Genomic DNA, 20,220 nt, shown 5'->3' on the forward strand with positions numbered 1-20,220 from the left:
ACCCCTTGCCCATCCTCTGGGTTCCCCCTCCCCTTTCCTTCTCCCTGGGCCTCCTGTCCCATGATCCTCTCATATCCCTTTTGCCAATCACCTGTCCAGCTCTTAGCTCCATCCCTCCCCCTCCTGTTTTCTCCTATCATTTTGGATCTCCCCCTCCCCCTCTCAAATCTCTTACTAGCTCTTCCTTCCGTTAGTCCTGACGAAGGGTCTCCGCCCGAAACGTCACCTATACCTCTTCCTAGAGATGCTGCCTGGCCTGCTGCGTTCACCAGCAACTTTGATGTGTGTTGCTTGAATTTCCAGCATCTGCAGAATTCCTCGTGTTTACGTGAAGAAACATCTTTTCCTTTTGCACTTTATATTGATTTTGGAGCAGGTTAAAAGTTCAGCACAACATTGTGGGCTGAAGGGCCTGTACTATGCAGTACCGCTCTGTGTTCTGTTCTCAGCCCATCAAGCCTGCAGTATGTAGCATTTTAATATTCAATCCTAGCTTCACTTCATATCACCACTTCTCATCTTGAATTCATCTTTAGTATTTTTTCTGAATAATGAGCCTTGACCCTTCACCCAAGTTTCTTCAAAAACTAAATATTTCTGGCACCAATAAAAAAGAACTGCCATCATTTCCCCAAGTTCAGGCTTACCTTTTCTCTAAAATTGCACATGAAAACAAATTACTTCACACTGCTACAACACAAACCAAAATAAAACCTGTTCCCAAGCTTTCCTTAGAGATTCAGCAGATGAGCGTAAAAGCAAAAAAAGAAGAACCAAAATACAGTGTGGAAAGGTTTCAGATCTTATCCAGTTCCTTTCAGGTATGGCTTTGTTGACAGACAAGGCTTATCAACTTTATCTGTAGGCCAGTTGCGTTCAAGATTCCTGGGGATGTTTGTGGGGGGGGGGGGGGATGTGGCAGGGTGCAGGCAGTAAGCGGCACCCTGACTTAGGACACGAGATCTGTCCGACCGTTAGTAGAGCAGACACTTCCCAAAAAAAAGGATGAGTCACTGGAACACAAAGAATCACAGCTCTGCAGATGGTGAGCACATGTCATCACAACGCATCTGAAACTCAGCAATCTCATTTGCCCTTACCAACCAAACAGACATTATTGGGGATGCATAAATTGGCAACCAGGATGCCCAACAGTTCCTCTTGACTTGTGACATGGAATAAATTCATGCAATTTAACAGTCGGTAAATCAAGTACACCCTCTCAACTTTCTCTACAGATCCACAGAAAACAAGTCGTGGAACAATAAAGCACTGGCCAGAACAAAACGGTGAATTAGAGCCAATCAGTGAACTTGCCGACTCTGACGATTCCTTGAGATGTTCAAGGAGATTCTCTTTTGTAAAAAAGAGAAAAACGATTACCAACGGAGAATCAATCTACAACATGTTCAAAATGTATATTGAGGATAAAAGTATTTTGATTAGGAAAATGATTTCTTGTGCAACAGATGGAGCACCATATAGAATGGGTCATCATGCTGGTTTAGATGCATTTACGAAGAAAGAATTTTCAAGTCTATTTGCAATCCATTGTGTCATTGTCAACACCTAGCATCCAAAAACCTCGGAAAGCGACTGTTTTCAAGAATGACTTATAATATCTGCTATCAACAAGATTAAAGCTCATTCATTAAATAGCAGAATATTTCACCAGTTATGTCAAGATAATGATGTAAAGTTTGAACACTTGCTTCTTCACACTGAAGTGCATTTGGCTGTCAAAAGACTGCTGCTTAAAACATGTCTTTGATCTTTATGACACTGTGGTTGATTTTTTGCTCAGTGGACAAGAGCGTGGGAAACAAGATTGAACTTTTAGTTGAGATGTGGCATACTTAGCCGAAATGTGTGACAAAACTAATAATCTAAATATGAAACTGCAGGGTGAGAATACCAATTTAATCCAGGCAAAAAGTACAGTGTCCACTTTTATCAGAAAATTGGAAATATATAAGCAAAACATCAAAGGAAGAATGTTCTCACAGTTCCCCTTTATGGAAAATATGGCACTCTCTTTCACAGACAGTGATTTGCAAGAGTACTGCTTACATCTGGAATCGCTGAAGAAGAATTTCCAGAATCAATTCAAGGATTTGAATGACCTGGAAATCCAGGCTGGGTAATTAAACCATTTCTTTGTAAGGTGGAAGAACAGGAAGGGAACTTGTAAGAAGAAATTACCAAAATTCAGAATGAAGAAGCAAAAACGCTTTTCAAAAATGTCATCTTTTGTGGTATGTGGCTACACTGTCATATTAAGTTTCCTGGTTTTTGGAGAAGCGCCAAACTGCTCTTCATTACATTTCCATCCTCCTACCTTGTTGAAAGAGGCTTCAGTGCAGTGAGCGACATACTTACAAAAAATGGAAACCACTTGGATATTGTTGTGTAGGGACTTGAGGCTTTTGCTTTAATAATTTGAACCAGATATTTCAACTCTTGCTAAAAACCATCAAGCTCAAGGATCAAATTGATATTGAAGCTGCTGTACAGTGCACAGGTACTGTGTAAGCTAGGTTTAAAGACAAATACAAATTTAAAGCAGAATCATTCTTATGTTAGCATATGGTAGACATGTTTTTACACTATGGGGGTGCCGGAAAGTATATTGTACCTAAGAGGGGTGTTGGCAAGTATGAAGGAGCTTTACAGAGGCATTGGCAAGTATGAAAGTGCATAGTATAAAAGGGCTAAAAAGGGTAGGGAAACACTGTTCTAGCCTATGTAAATGTGCCAATCTGCACTCATTAATCATTAGTGAGCCTAGTCTTCTACACTGGTTCCTGTTATAGTCCACCAAAAGTATATTTGAAAATTCTTATCCTTGTGTTCAAAGCCTTATTGCTTTCTCTGCACTTGTTTTTGTAATTTCCACCTGACCTACAACCTCCCATTCCACTCTTCTCCAAATCTTCCATTTCTAATCACTAAAAGCCAGGGATATAACCACTGAGGCTTTAAGATGTGTTTTCTCCCTATACCCCTTCCTTCAAATGATCCTAAAGGGAAACCTTTTAGTTTCTAATTTTTTTTGCCTGTTATGCATTGATCATGTTTTTCAGCATTGTTATTTTATAAATGCAAATTGATATTGTCTGAATAAACTGCATACATAGACATGACAAGGCTGAGTTTTGGCTTTACTGATATCAATTTCAGAGTAATCTTGTTCCTTAGGCAGGGTACCTAAGTGGGGTTTGTCAGTTATCAATATGCACAGTAGAAGAAAACAGAAATATGCACTTAAGTAAATAATAAATCAAAAAATGATTTAAATCTGTCATCATAAATTACCCTTGCAGATCATTTCAGAGCCTCTCTATTGAGAAAGGAATTATGGCACATTTATAAATTGGCTTTATGGCTGCAAACTGTTGCTAAGCAGCATATAGTGGCTTTCATTACTGTATTGAACAAAATTGTTACAAGGATGGGAAAAAACTATTTCTGCTGAGCCCGGCTTTTACAAAAGGACTTGGGATTTGTTCCAATTTGTACCTTCGAATCTCAAAGGGTTTAAGTTGAAGGATATGCAGTTCCAATTGAACTGGTGAATGAAATCAGTGCTTGCTGATCAGGAGTTAAGATAGGCTGAACTTGTTTCTCCGTTTTCACAATGTAATGCAGCAAGGAGTTATTTTGGTACAACGGCAAAGTTTCTCAGCACACTTATGAGGAAAGGCTGTGCATTCAGGAACACCTGGAACATCACTTCCACTGAACTGGATTTGCCTCTCAGGACATTGAAAAAAGGGTTACATTTTTGGCTAAGAAACAGTGATTTGAGACACAAGAAAAATGCTGTCAGGTGCAAATTGGCACAGTATCTCTGAAATTACACCAATAGCAACTAATTAAACTGTAAAGATGACTGTGGACAAGTCACAGAAACAAAATGATCACATCATCTTTTATTTGCTAATTATCAAAATCCTAGGTGTACATGCCACTTCATTAAATACAAAATCATAAAAATAATGCAGCTACAAATATTTTTACTTATTTACGGCAGTGAGCTTCTTGTCTCTCTTGCCCCTTACTAAAGCCATGAATTTACTGCTGCTGTTTTTGTGGCTATTCTTCATCTGTAAAACTAAGTTAGGGATGCATAATTGAAGAAAGCAGCCAGGAGATTTACCAATGTGAAAGAGAAATCCAAATAAATTGAGAGGTTTCTTCAGATAACTCTTCTGAAAGATTAAACTCAAGGTTCTACATTAGTGCATTTCCATAGAATAAACAAAGGGATGTTTATCCCCTTTGTTTATTCTTTGGAGAAGTTTCAGAGATTCTAATTTTTTGTCAATGTTGTAGCTCTCTAAAAGCAGGGGCTTTTAATTTAAGTGAGCCTGAGAAAGCATCTGTATGTCAGAACTGTGAATTTCTCCTTCAGATGCTGATAACTTTTACTGATTTATTTAATGAGAACCATACCAGGTAAGAAAGGAGCTGTGTGAAATAACAAATAATATAAGCTGGGGACAGTAGAAAAGCCAATGCATGCGAGGAAGGAAAATTACAGAAAAACCATGCACAAATGCACTACAGTAATGACTTACAGTCCTTAGCTCCAAGTCTTCCTCCATAAAGTCAAGATGACGTCTGACCTGTTTACTGTGCCGATTCGAGGGAACATGCTGTGGAGGTGCAAGGGAAATAGGAATGGAAAAAAAGCAGGGAAGGAAATTTGTTTAAAATCATGCAAAAGGAAACAAATCAAGACTCTTTACACTGTGGGTGCAGAGGAGAAGGAAAAGGGGATAATTTCTGAATCAGTCAGCTGCTCCTTAAACAAGCGTGTATTTGTATGAGTCAATCACAATACATAATTACAATTATATACCTATGAATTTGAAAAATACATCAAATATTCCTTCCTTAGGTATTACAGTGCAACTCAAAAATGTTTTAAAGTGTTAAGACTGCAATTAACTTGTCTAACACTAACTCAGATGTGGACATCACACAACATAGAAGACACTTTTATTTAAGGTTTGGTAGATTCAAGATTTCTGCCCGCAACTGTCTTCATGACAAGGTGACCAGTTGTCGGAGCAGAATGCTTCTATATAGTTTTGCATCTCATATCCTGAGTGCCAATATTCTACATCTCTGCTCCGCCTGTTCTTTGGTGAATATACCCCCTAATGTACAGGGTTGATGCATGAACAGTTTCATAGTCTTCACTTTGTATATGCACCAAAGGGCCCCATGATCTCATTTAATTTATTGCCAACCATCTGTCTGCTCCACGCACAGAATCAAAGTTCTCACTTCTCTGGGGACTGTTATGAAATAAAGGTATGAGCATTATTTACCAGTCAATAAAACAGCTAGTTGAAACATTCTTATCTTGGTTCTTTGGAATTATTTTTTCAGGAAATGTTTATACTTTCCAGTTACATGAGTGTTTGGAATATACTTTAAGGAAGATGGTGACAGTTCTTAGAGTCTTATTTTTTGACACACTTAAAATATCAGGTTACAAAACAAATGAAAAATTCAACAATGCAAACATGTGATGAACAAATCCAAAACCCTTGGCTTCCTCACAGAACAATTGCTTATTAAATGAAGATGGTATGCAAGTGGCTTCCAGAGAAAGCAAGTAAATACTGGAAATAGAAGGAAGGAGATGAATGAGTGTTAGAAAATGGAATGGAGGCAATTTAGCCCTTCAAATGTACTGCACCATTCAAATCAAACTGTCCAATTCCTGCTCTCTTCACCTATGCTTCAGGATTATGTCTAGAAATCTATTCAATTCCTTCTTACATACAGTGACACCTTTCTGTGGTGAATAATTCACAAGTTCACCACCCTTTGATGGAGGAAACCTTATTTGAATTCTAAATAACCGATAATGACCCCTAGTTTTTGACAGCTTCAGTCAAATGAAATATTCACCCTGCATCCAGCCCATTTAGTCCTGTCAGAATTTGGAGCATTTCAGTGAGATCCCCCTGTATTCTGCTGAACCCCAGAGAAAACAGGCTAAATTGGTCCAATTTTTTATTATGATAGCACTGCCTTCTGGGGTGCGAGAACTGGGACCGCCTAAGGTGCCTGTTGGGCATAGTAGGATAGGGAATGATGGAGGCCAGGATAAGCAGAAAGGCAAGAGGGAATTAAAACTAGTTTCCTGCAGAGTATTTCATTCTGTCCTATTTACCTGTTCCTTCTCCATAACCTATAGGTTAATTTCCCTCAATTACCTTTCTAATTCTCTTTGGATTGATCTAATTACACTATTTCAGTGAATCAGAGTTCTCAGTTATTATCATTCTTTATGTAAAAAAATGTTTTTCCTTACATCCCAATTACCTTTGCCCTTCACAAGTCTTCACCTCCTACAATCTGAATCATCTGGGAATACTCTTCATTCACAAAAAATATATCCCTATCCCCTCAATACATTTCCAACAAATCATCTCTCAATCTATTTTACTCCAAGGAAAACAGCCTAGCTTTCTCTGTTGGAGATCAGAATTCCCTTGCTCCAGGAACTATTCTACTAAATATATGTAGTATGGTTTATTCAAATGGCTCATCTCAGGCTGTGGCACTAATCCAAAACCTCATTTCACAGTTGCTACTTGCCACAGCTGGATAGCCCTGAATTGCCAGATCCAGCTGAGCTGTCACAGACTTCCTCTTACTTTACAAGTCATTCTTTGATAATGTCCCTCACCTTATTAGTATATACTGTGCGAGAATGCAGAAGTCTTGATAGTTTTCTGAACTATGACAAAGTTAGGCATCTTAATTGCAATATCTAACTATTGAGGGGATAACTGTAATATCTCCTTCAATATCTAACCAATTTCCCCAATTTTCTCCCATATTATTCGCTACCACCAACTTGCATAATTTTGCTATATATTTATCACTCCAAGTGAACAATTCTTTTTCTCCCATTTCGATATTTGGGCTTATAGCTCCCTTGCAGACTGCCCAATTCCAATGATTCAGCATAAATTTCATTGATCATTCAATGATTCAGCACAAAACTTGATTTCTAAAGAGCAGAGGTTACATGGAGCCTTACCATTAACCAGGAGACGGTGAACCCCAGGTTGGGAACTCTCTGAGTGAATCATCCAAAATGTTCTAAACTCTTCTCAGCATTTAGGATTTATCAAAGTACCACCATGGTTGACTAAATCAATAGAGGCAGCCATGTCCAATTCAAATTCTGATATGCAATCTGGCAAAATACACAGCAGCTTGATCGCTAGCTAAGGAGGTCCCATATGGATTCCAAATTTCCCCTCACATTATTCTATCCCAACCCAAGTGCCACAAACAACATTATTCCAATACCAAGAAGGGGAAAATCAACATGGATTCTAATATTTGTATGGACAATATAGACAGTGGGCAACGAAGGATGACGGGGAATAGCAATGATTTCTTTCTCCTTTACACTTGTGTGCTGGAAATGACATTAAATAATCTTGAATACAGTTTGTAGTCATGTATTCAACCACCATTTAGCGTCCAGGAAATACACTGCAGAACTATAATTCAAAGAAATAACTTGATATTAATTTAGATTCACTACCACCCTCTCAAAGCTCAAAGGTAATTTAGTCAGATATCAATAATTTTTGCTGTTGTCGAGTTTAATGTTTGCAAGCCAAAAAGATAGCAGTAAATGTTTCTGTTTTTTCAATATTACCAGGGTTTTACTCCATGTTCCTACCAGACAGCTTTGAAGAGGGGTGCACTGACAGAAGAGACTACAATGTCATTTATTAAACTTTATATTCAGGATGTAGCTTTTGCCATTCTTTGTCCATTTCACTGGCCTGTAGAGGTGATGGACTGTTACTCTTAACCATTGCTTGAGAGCAGAGGTTTCCAACCTTTATTATGCCATGGACTGAGGGTCTGTGGATCCCAGGTTGGGAACTCGTGCACTAGAGGTTGATGAAACTGAGTAGCTTGCTTGGTTATTTCAGTGGGTTTAAAGCTCAGTCAAGTTGGTATGGGCCATAGAAATATTCCTCCTCCTAAGCATCTCAGTTTGCCATTTTTCTGTCAAAGTAATGACATCATAGAAAATTTTAGATTTACTTATTTGTAGATAGTATTCTTTTTAAATTATAAGCAGATTTCTATTTTACAAGCTCCCTTAGCATAAATGAATTTTTCTTTGCCCAGATTACTTGTTTTGTAGAAAAGACAAGATAATGAATAAAGTGAAAGGACAATTTACACTTCTGTTCACACTGAGATAAAGAGCCATCAAGTTATTATGACTACGCAACATGGACAAAAAAAATCTCCTTTTAAAACAGAAGTATGATATTATGTATTCAACTCAGCTAAGATATTGTATCCTACATGTCATGCAACAGAGTCCCAGGAAGTTCTTACATAATGCTGAGGTATAAATAAAAACGAAATGCAGATAATTTGCACATAGCCAGGTTCCATAAACAAGGTAAATTTTGATCCAAAAACAAATTGACAGATTGAAGTATTTAAACAAAAGTAGCGCAGTGAATTTGACCAGGCAGTATTTGATGCTAACTCTGAATGAACAAAATTATAGAAGGCATTTTCCTTCTGGGTAGGAAAGGGAGAGAAAAAATAGACAAAATCAGACAGCTAGACTTCAGTCCATAATCTGATGATCCTCTCTGCTGAAAATAAACCAGAGCACAACACTCAGTCTGCCTTGAAGGGGGCAGGGTCAGATTAAATTACAAAACCCAGTAAAGATCACCACAGAATAGTTACATTTGCAAATGCCCTTTTCAGAACAAATTGTTTCACAACTAAACACCAATTCTTTCTCCTTGCCTTTCTCCCTTTTAAGTAGAAGATCAAGTTAACATAATTTTGCACGATGAATCACTTGCTTTAACAAAAATAAACAGCACAATGGGGTAAAGTAGTTACATTATCTGTGACTCCAATTAATAAGACTTTCAAGTTTGATGCTCATGGAGTGTACTTGAGAAATGACTCTTCAATTTCTGCTTTGCTGCTTTGAAGAGGGTGAGGTCCACGAATCACCAGCTGGGTGTGAGCCAGTATTAATTTATAGACATAAAGTCTGCAAATATTGGAAATCCAAAGCAACATACACACAATGCTGGAGGAACTCAGTAGGCCAGGCAGCATTTATGGAGACATGGAAATGATGTTTTGGACAGAGACCCTTCTCCAGGATTGGAAAGGAAGGGAAAGACACCAGAATAAAAAGGTGGGGGGAGGGGAAAGAGGCTAGCTAGAAGGTGATAGGTGATGCCAGGTGGGTTGGAAAGATAAAGCACTTGAGGAGGAGGAGTATAATAGGAGAAGAGAGTGGACCATGGGAGAAAGGGAAGGAGGGGGGGGGGCCCAGAGGGAGGTAATAGGCAGGTGAGAAGTGGTAAGAGGCCACAGTGGGGAATAGAAGGAGGGGAGTGGAGGGATTTTTTTTAAATAAAACTGTTTCAATGTCATTGATTTGCTATAGTCTATTTGTATAATGTAAATAACAATTTTAAAGGCTTATCACATTAACACACAAAGAACATGATCCACTTTTCACATGAAAACAAACACAAGAAAATAGGAGCAACACACATCAAAGTTGCTGGTGAATGCTGCCTGGACTGCTGCGTTCACCAGCAACTTTGATGTGTGTTGCTTGAATTTCCAGCAACTGCAGAATTCCTTGTGTTTGCGACAAGAAAACAGGAGCCACGAGTAAGTCACTTTTCGTACTATACAATATGACCAAGGCTGATCTCTGCTGACTTCAATTCCTCTTCTGCGTCAGTTCCACATTTCCTTCAATCTTATCTCTACCTTAAATACGTCAAATGACCTGGCCTCCACCAATCACAGTGTCAGAGAATTCTAGAGATTCACTGGCATCTACACCGATTTCTACACAACTCAGTTGTAAACTACTGGCCCCATATTTGGTAGCTATGTCTCCTTGTTAGTGATTTCCCCATTATGAAAACATTTCAACATTAAGTCAATGTTTAGGATCTTATATGTTTGAATAAAGTCACCTTTTACTCTTCTAAACTCTAAGGAATAGAAATCCAAATTGTCTAGCTCTCTTGAACACAGCTCAAAGAAAGCAGCTCATGGTGAGCAGACTCACATGTATTGTTATCACAGGAAGAAATGATGCAGTGATAGGCTTGGTCAGTGTTCATAGATATTTATACTGACTGTCCATATATTCATTTTTTCCATCAAGCACATTAAGCTGCTGTGTTTGGACTTTCAACTTAACAGAAACTAGACATGTTAGCAAAACTGAAGCCCATGCGATTCATGAGACAATGGTTCTGTGTACTGAACATTGGCAACAGCATAGAAAGCAAAGAGTGATGCTGACTCACACAATACTGGAGGAACTCAGCATTTCCTGAGAGCCTCGGGCCGAAACGGCGACTGTACTCTTTTCCATAGATGCTGCCTGGCCTGCTGAGTTCCTCCAGCCTTGTGTGTGCGTTGCTTGGATTTCCAGCATCTGCAGATTTTCTCTTGTTTGTGATGGTGACTGCATATTTCTCAAACTGGAGGGAAGTGTTCAGGCCCATGGGGTTCACTACTAGGAATAATTGTATTTTTTGATACAAACAAGAGATCTGGTTCACGGAATGCAAGATATTTTTCCAATGTATTCAGAAAATGCAACACAGAATTTAGCAAACAGTGAAAAAGTAGTGGCAATTTTTTTTTGTTACAAAACCTCAGGATGTGGGTATCATTGGCAAGGCCATCATTTAATGTCAATTTCTAATTACCATTGAAGAAAATGCTTGTCTTCTTGTATATCTGCATTTTTTGTGTGATCACCTTTTTCAGAAGTTCTGGGACTTTGACCCAGAGGTAATGAAGGAAAGGCAACAAATTTCCATGTGCCCTACTGCCACTGTCCTAGGGAATAGGAGTTATGGGTATCAGAGGTGCTGGTGAAGAATCCTATTGTTGCTGTTTTTATGATGCATCTTGTGAATGTGCACACTAATGGATGTTCGTAACAAAAAAAAATAATGAATAAACTCTCCTTGGGCTTCCGGCTGGGTACAGGTAATGATTTTAACTGACATTTCGATGACAAACTCTGCCATCTTTTCTTTGTCATATACGTCAGGAAAGCACTGGATCCCTTTTCAGAAAAGTATCGATATTTGAGGAAGTTGATGGTGCGTTAATCAAGAGAGTTACTTTGACCTGGATGATCTTAGACTTCTTGGATACTCTTGGAGCAGCACTCAGCATATTCTATCACACTTCTGACATGTCTCAGATGATGGAAAGCTTTCAGAGCCAGGAGATGAGTCATTTATCAAAGGATACCCTGCCACAGACCTGGTCTTATAAATCACAATATTCATGTAACTGGTCCCATTGAGTTTCCGATAAATGGCCATCTTTTCAGGATATTAATAGAGGGGGAGCTTAATGGTGGTAATTCCAGTGAATATTAAAGAAGGGTGGCTTCCTTAATGGTCAATAATGCCTGGTGCAACCCCCAGAATGTGCATGCCCTCAAGTCCCTTTGTTCCCCAGATCTGGAGTACCTGGTGCTGCTGGGTACACGTTTCTGGCTGCCTAGGGAGTTCACGGCAGTTATTATCACAGCTGTGTATATTCAACCACAGGCTGATACTGACTTGGCTCTCAAGGAATTGTATAAGACCATCAGCACCCTGGAGACTGTATACCTGGAGGCTACCTTCATTGTTGCTGGTGACTTTAACAGAATATCGCTGACTAAAGTCTCTCCAAATTTTGTCAACACATCCAGGTGAGCACACGTGGAGAAAGCATACTCGACCACTGCTACTCTCCCTTCCGCAACGCTTACAAGGTGCTCCTTCGCGCCCCCCCCCCTTTTGGAAAATCGGATCACTCCTCCATCTTGTTGCTGCCAAAATACAGGCAGAAGCTGAAACACGAGGCGGCCATAGTTAAAACCATCCACTGTTTGTCTGTCCAATCAGCCTCCATGTTACAGGACTGCTTTGATGACGTCAACTGGAATGTCTTCCATGTTGAGGATGTCTCTGAGTTCACGGATAGGGTCACAGTTTCATCTGGAAGTGCATTGAGGATGTTGTCCCCCAGAAATCGGTCAGGGTCTTTCCAAACCAGAAACCCTGTATCAACAGTTCCGTGTGAGCAGCACTTACCGTGCGACACACTTACATTGCCGGTAATCAGCAGGCACTCAAGAAATGCAGCTACAATCTGTGCAAAGTCATCAAGGCAGTGAAACGACAATACAGGGACAAGGTTCAGACACAACTCTCCACCAACAACACACGCAGCTTATGGCAAGTTCTACACACCATCGCAGACTTCAAAGCTAAACGCAGTGGAGTTTCCAACATCGCTGCCTCTCTCCCAGACGAGCTAAATTTTTTTTATGCTCGATTCGATGTTGCCAACATTTAGCCCCTGAGGAGAGCTGTTGATGTGACCTACAGCTTGATCATCTCTGAGGCCCAATTATGCAGGTGTTTCCAATGAGTGGACAGTCGCAAGGCTGTGGGGCCAAACGGCATCCCGCGACAGGTACTCAAAGTGTGCGCAGCACAACTGGCAGGTGTATTTAAAGCCATTTTTAATCTCTCCCTCTCCCAGTGTAGAGTGCTCTCCTGCTTCAAAACATCCACCATTGTTCCTGTACCTAAAAAGACCAAGGTAACATGTCTGAACGACTGGCATCCTGTCACACTCAGCTCAATAATAAGCAAATGCTTTGAGAGGCTGGTCAGGGACGACATCTGCAGCATGCTACCGCCCACACTGGACCCCTACAGTTCACCTACCAACACAACCGATCGACAGACAACAAAATAGCTATGCTCTACATATCATCCTTACATATCTGGAGAAGGATGCTTATGTGAGAATGCTGTTCTTGGACTGGTGGTGGTGGTGGTGGCATCGTTAGTCTCGCGAAACCATGGATCTGCGCCTGGAAAGTTTTCCTTCAGTCTCTTTCCAGGGCACAGGCCTGGAAGAGGTTGTATGGAAGACTGGCAGTTCAGCATTCAACACCATAATTCCTTCCAGGCTCAGCAGGAAGCTCAGAGACCTCAGCCCTTAACCTGCCTTGTGTAGTTGGATCCTGGACTTCCTGTCAGATCGGTGGCAGGTGATAAGAGTGGGCTCCCTCATCTCTGCCACTCAACACAGGTGCCCCTCAGGGCTTCTTTACTCTCTGTATACCCATGACTGTGTCATCACCCACAGCTCCAATCTGCTAATTAAATTTGCTGACGATACTACACTGATCGGCCTAATCTCAAATAATAATGTGGCAGCCTACAGAGAAGAAGTCATCACCCTGACACAGTGGTGTCAAGAAAACAACTTCTCCCTCAATGTCACAAAAACAAAGAAACTGGTTGTGAACTACAGGAGGAATGGAGATAGGCTAACCCCTATTGACATCAATGAATCTGGGGTTGAGAGGGTGAACAGCTTTAAGTTCTTTGGCATAAACATCACAACAATGCCTCTTTCACCTCAGATGTTTGAAGAAGTTTGGTATGGACCCCCAAATCCTAAGAACTTTCTACAGGGGCACAATTGAGAGCACTCTGACTGGCTGTATCACTGCCTGGTATGGGAAATGTACTTCCCTCAATCGCGGGACTCTGCAGAGAGTGGTGTGGACAGCCTAGCACATCTGTAGATGTGAACTTCCCACTAATCAGGACATTTACAAAGACAGGTGTGTAAAAAGGGCTTGAAGGATCATTGGGGCCTGAATCACCCCAACCACGAACTGTTCCAGCTGCTACCATCTGGGAAATGGGACCACAGCATAAAAGCCAGCACCAACAGGCCCCGGGACAGCTTCCTTTGCCAGGCCATCAGACTACTTAATTCATGCTGACGCAATTGTACATAATATTTATTAGTTACTATAAATTGCACATTGCACATTTAGGCGGAGAAGTAACGTAAAGATTTTTACTCCTCATGTATATGAAGGATGTAACTAATAAAGTCAATTCAATTCAATAAAATGTCTCTTATTGGAGATGGTCATTGCCTGACACAAGCCTTTGTCTACATGTTGTTCATGTCTTGCTACATACAGGCACACAAGAAAACTATGTTAAATCTTGGTAAATCATTCACTTGTTCCCAGCTGAACATCAGTCCAGGGCCTATACTTATGAAGGACAGCAAAGGCACTGGTGGAGCTGCAAAGTATATTTAATACCAGGAATGAAAAACATGGAAAGGCTGAAGAATTAGAGTCTATTTTGTTTGGAACAAAAGCTTAAGGAAAGGTTTGATACAGGTTTCGCATTTATTAGTTCTAGTGGCATATGAGAAGTGATCAGAGCACAAAGGTTTAAAGTAAATAGTGAATGAACTAAAAGGCACAGGAGAATTCTTTTGACACCATTTTGCAATTTGGAAATGATATGAAGTGACAAAGATTCAGCAGTATCTTCCAAAGGGAGCTTAATATTTACTTGAAAAGGAAGATGGTGTAGGTCTTTGAGGAAAGAGCAAAGAAATAGTTGTTTCAAGTTGCCAGCACAATGAACCAAATCTCAGCTATTATGTTGGCTTATTCTATGATTTTGTAATTTTACAATTAATCATACAGGTATCAATGCCGAGTCTGATCTGTCCTCAGCTTGACATCCTGGTATTATTGAATCATGATCATAATTACAAACTAGCTAATTTCTCCCCATTCATGATGCAGCTACACATAGTGCTCTGCACTCATTGAGGCAGAGACCGACAAATAAACCAGGCACATTAGTTGCACCAAGACATGGGAAACTAAGTTGATGCAAACTTCAAACTTAAGTGATATGCCATCTCCAGACAAAACTGTGCTCTACCTTAATGGCACAAACTCAGCTGATGTATACATTCAAATCCATGTTACAAACATCCTGTATCAGTGACTTCTTTCAATTTCTGTAGACTGATTAATTGGATTTTTAAGCATATGATTAGCAACAAAGAGAAACTGCAGAAACTTGAAGGGACTGGGATACAGGAAAAGCAGTATGACAACAGAAATATTAGGTTAAAAAAAAATTATCTTGCTTTAGAGATGGTAACACCAAGGATAGCAGGCTGCCTGAACTCTTAACTTGTTTTTCCTTATAAATGTCATATAGTTCCAAAAAAGAATTACTATTCAAACTTACATGTAACAAATTGGCATAACAAAATAAACAGAAGCAATTATCATGACAATACCTCTGTTGCCGGTTGTCCTCGCTGGTTCAAATCAAGATCCTGTGGTCGAGTAACCTTGTCAATGTCCAACGAATCCTGGCTTGATGTAGCAGAGGTAATACTGGATCGAGATGAAGTACTAGTTGAGCGGATATCTACATCACTGACGGTGCCAGCTGAGCCTGCTCGTCGATGCTGACTGGTTACAGTGGGCTTAATCTCGAGTGTCATGGTGCTGGCCTGGCGTGCTGCTTCATCCATACTGAGGGAGGCTTGTTCCAGTTGAGCAGTGATATCATCCAGAGAAAGGTTGGAATGCAAAGATTTCGGGCTTCTGGCTGAAGATCCTTTCAAACTTCCATGTTTAGAAGTTGCTTGATTAATGGACTGTTTCTGAGCTGGTTTGGTTTCTTTGCTGTGCACTTGACCAGGTACCACCTCCTTGAGGGATTTTCTCATACTGTCTTGTCTGGAGGGTTCCTTACTGATACTGCTGAGTTCCTGTTCCATAGTGCAGAGATCTGCCATGAGTGCATCCAGATCCACTCCATCACCTTGGCTCAGAGCCTCTGAAAGAAACACAACACATACAAAATTAGACAAAGAAAAAAGATGCTCCTGTAAGTTTCTATAATCCTCAGAAATTATGCTGACTTCTGACAAACTTCAACAAGAGGTAGAAATGTGGCGTCTGGATTGGACAAGTCCTTTCTGGAGTGAGCTCAAAGTTTAAAGTAGATTTATTATTAAAATATGTATACCATATACAACCTCAACATTCATCTTCTTGCAGGCAGCCACAAAACAAAGAAACACAATAGAATCCTCAAAAAAAAACCCCACAGAACAAAGACCGACAAACATCCAGTGCGTGAAAAAAGAACAAACTGTGCAAACAATAAAAGTAGGAAACAAATAATGCACATGAACCACTGAGTCCCTGAAATGAGTCCATAGCCATGGCAAATGAAGCTGATCCAGGAGCTCCATGGGTGAAGGGCAACAACTACTCCCAAACCCAGCACTCCTGCACCACCTGCCCAATGTTGGCAGCGAGAAGAGAGGGAGACGAGTCAAACCCAGGCAGATGGGACAGGCTCAGGTGGGGGATACTTGGCTGACACAGAGAAGTGAGCTGGACACTGATTCGAACTGTGCCCTTTTGAGAAAAATAATGCTCTTAAATCTATATTCCTCTAACCTTGAAACTTTAGGGGATCTGCATCAATTAGGGAATTTATCTCGACAAGCACAGAGAATGGGGGTAGGATGGGGTGGGTAAATGAAGCAGAGGCTGACATTTATGTCACAGAGTTTTTAATCTTATATGAAATAAGTAGAAAAGTAGCGGCTTAGGAAAACAAGCCCATGTTTGTACAAAGCTTATAGAATGAGGAGAGAAAGTTGCTCATTACCCCACCCAATAATAAGCATCATATCACAAGGCAGTAGTAACAGAATTACCTCAGGTTAAACAAGCGGGGAGAACCCTAGGGAAGCTGTGTAGGGAAGCATCCATCCACCTCAATGCTGTGCCTCAAAAATTACATTGACAATAAGTTATTCTCATCTTCAATTTCCTCACACTATTTGATTCTTGTGTTTTGCTCAGTGGAGGCACATGTTCAGTCATCTGGCCAGTTTTTCTTAGATAAATATCAACATTCTCAGTCTGTGGCTCAAAATGGGGACAGAGACTAAAGTACAAAGGTAAGAAAGGTTGACAGCCAAAGCTCATTTTATATTTGCAGTAGGTACAAATACAGGCAGCTTTCAGTAGAGGTCACTAGACAGCCTATGTGAAATTGCTCCAAATAGCTATGTCACAAGCAAAGGCAAATGCTTTGAGAATACTAGGAAAGACATGAAATGCAGATTTGTATCAGCAGCTAAAGATTGGTGTTTACCTCAGACACCAAAGGGAAAGGTTATGGGTTTTCCTGACATTTAAAGGAGTAAAATCCTGCATTTGCACTGCATCTTTCAGGGCACCCCAGAATGCTTTACATTTAATGGTCCTTCTCAAGTATACAAGTAAAATATTATGGATGCTGAAATAAAGGTAAAAGCTTCTGAAATATTCAGCAATATAGCATATAGCAAAGGGGCAGAAAGTATTTTAGTTCCATGATTTCAAGAGAAACTGGTGAGATCCTACACCCACCCAACTCCCACCACGTTTGCCTGTTCCTCCACCTGCAAATGTTGCCTGATCTGCTGAGAACTTACAATAACTTTCATCTTTCTTGCTGAAACATGATCACACCCAGATTACCTGCTTAAGAAATTATGACAAAAGGGGGGAGAAAAAGAACAGATTCCAATGAAAATATGAGGCAGGAATCAAAGAATGGTTGCACTGAATTGACAAAGGCTTGGGAAGTGGTTAGCACAATGTTTTACAGTACCAGCAACTCGGGTTCAATTCCCACCACCGCCTGTAAGGAGTTGTACGTTCTCCCCATGACCACATGGGTTTCCTCAAAGTGCTCTGGTTTCCTCCCACAGTCCAAAGTAGTACTGGTTGGCAGGTTAATTGGTTATTGTAAATTGTCCCATGATTAGGCTAGGGTTAAATTGGGAGACTGCTGGGCAGTGTGGCTCAAACGGACAGAAAAGCCTATTCCGCACTTCATCTCAATAAATTTAAAAAATGATGAAAATTAAAAAAGTAGTAGGAAATAGATCAGAGGCAAAAGCAGAGGACCAGACCCTAATTTGACAGCAAAATGCACTTGCAAATAGATGAAAGGAAAATTCCTTACGCAGTCTTGGCTGTGCAAGAGATATGTTATGTATACGCTGCAAGCAAACACAAGAGAGAGAACATGAGGAATCATTCAAAGTTAAAATTATTCTGGGATCTAGATGAAGCAACAAAGAAATGTTATTTGATCAGCTCTTTGTATTCATCTAGAATCCAATGTATAGTTCAGATTTATGCTCATTTTCATTCCCTTGTCCAGGACTGTGGGAAACTAATGATGGTTTCTGCATTGATTTGCTCAACTAACCAACAACAGAGAAGATATTGACATTGTGTGATGCTACTTGTGCAGCTAAGGGTAGCTAAAATTACATTTATCAAAATAGTTTTTTAAACTTTTAAAACAATATTTTTATTGAATTTTACATATATTTCACATATACAAATAAACAATAATAATAATTAAACTGAATAGTGAAACATGTCTTCATGTTTTTCACAATCAAAGGAAAAGAGAGATATCATTTCACATACTTAATAAAGAAATAAAATAAAAACACATCAGAAAAAAACCGTAGAAGCACTCACCAACACACAGCTATTTCAAAATGACTGTGCACCTTGACGTCCAAGAAACTCCAATAAAGGTTTCCACACATTTTCAAATTCTCCTGCCCTTCCCCTAGTTATGTAAGTCAGTCTCTTCAATATAATACAAGATGCCATCTCCTTCACCCATACATGTATCGAAGGTATATCCATTTTTCTCCAAGATAAAGCTATCATCCTCCTGGCCTGTAGGAGTCCAAAGTCAATTAAAGTTGACTGTTTTGGACTAACAGTAAAGTTCTTTGGACTTGTGTTCCTAGTACACATATTTTTGCTTGGTGAGGCACCTTTACTCCAACAATCTCAGATATAGTCTGAACAACTGCTTTCCAGTATTTTTTTAAATTTAGGACAGCCCCATACACAGTGAAACAGAGCACCCTTTTCTTCTAAACATTTAACACAAGTGTCCGGGATGTCAGGGGTCCAACGGTTTAGTTTGACTGGGGTAATATAAATTCTCATTAACCACTGATATTGTAATAGCTTCATTCTCGTGTTAATTGATTGTTTTTTGGGCTTTTAAGCATACCATTTACTACTCAGTTTCTTGTATGTCCTCTTGAACATCCAGTCTCCATGCCTCTAGCCTGTCAATGGTGGACTCCTTATCATATGACATCAAAGCTGTATAGAATAAAGAAATCTGACTCCTCCCCTTTAGGTTTAGATGTGTAAGATTTTCAAGATGTGATAATGTTGGTTCAGATATTAAATGCTTCTATTTTGATAATATGAAATGTCTCGGTTGCAAATATTTTTAAAAGTTTTTTTTAGGAATATGGTATTTCTGACATAATTGATCAAGTGTAATATGGATTACCATTCATATAAAGGTCCTCTATTTTCTGCACATCTTTGTCTGGCCAGATTCTGAAGCCACCATCTGCTCTTCCTGCCCTGAAGTTTGTGTTGTCCCATATTGGGGAGAAGCGAGAGATGGGAGGAGTATCTTTAATAAGCTGATGTGCTTTACACCAGATGTCAATAGGATTTTTGAGGAAAGGGTTCTCGGTTGTTCTTTCCAGATTTCTTGGGTCTGCAGAGTACAGATAGAGCTTTAATGGGAGGTTTGGTACTCATACCTGTTCAATATTCACCCAGGCTGGAAGGGCCTCCATTGAGAAATAAAACATTGCAGGACATAACTGAGCAGACCAATAATACCATTTCAGGTTCGGGAGCCGTAGCCCTCCCCTTTCATAAGGCAGGTATAGCAACCTAAATCTCAGTCTAGATTTTTTATTTTTCCAAATGAATTTACTAAAAATACTATTAAACTTATCAAAAAATGATTTTAGCAGTGGGAGAGGGAGTGATTGAAAAAAGTAGAGAAATTTTGGTAATATATTCATTTTGATCATGTTTATACGGCCAATCATTGATATGGGCATTGTTATCCATCGATCCAACGTCTCTTTCACTTCGTCCACTAGTGGGTCATAGTTTGTTGGGATGATCGTTTTAATTTCAGGGGTAATTTTGACACCAAGGTGGGTAAATCCTTCCTTTGCATTTATAAATGGGGTTTTTAATGACTGGTTTCAGTCTTTCTTCTTTGTTCAAAAATAGTATTGATGATCTTGAGTTGTTAATGTTATAACCAGAGAACTGCCCAAACAATTCAATCTGTTGCATTGTTTGGAATACTGATGGATAAATTTGTTAAGAAAAGAATCACATCGTCA

At 39.7% G+C, this 20,220-nt stretch overlaps 1 protein-coding gene across 8 annotated transcripts in view; it reads right to left on the minus strand.

Annotated features, from left to right (window-relative positions):
* raph1a (Ras association (RalGDS/AF-6) and pleckstrin homology domains 1a) overlaps positions 1–20,220 on the minus strand; it is a 206,489-nt gene that overhangs the window by 74,162 nt on the left and 112,107 nt on the right. For 6 of the 8 annotated variants that reach the window (XM_072261417.1, XM_072261415.1, XM_072261412.1 and 3 more), the window contains 2 exons: positions 15,238–15,785; positions 4,581–4,658 (listed from right to left, as the gene is read on the minus strand). In XM_072261417.1, the coding sequence (XP_072117518.1) occupies positions 4,581–4,658; positions 15,238–15,785 (626 nt within the window). The remainder of the gene's footprint in view (positions 1–4,580; positions 4,659–15,237; positions 15,786–20,220) is intronic. The other 2 variants (XM_072261418.1, XM_072261416.1) reach the window with 1 other exon arrangement.

This window comes from Mobula birostris, chromosome 6 (genome assembly GCF_030028105.1).
Source record: "Mobula birostris isolate sMobBir1 chromosome 6, sMobBir1.hap1, whole genome shotgun sequence".
NCBI classification, from domain to species: domain Eukaryota; kingdom Metazoa; phylum Chordata; class Chondrichthyes; order Myliobatiformes; family Myliobatidae; genus Mobula; species Mobula birostris.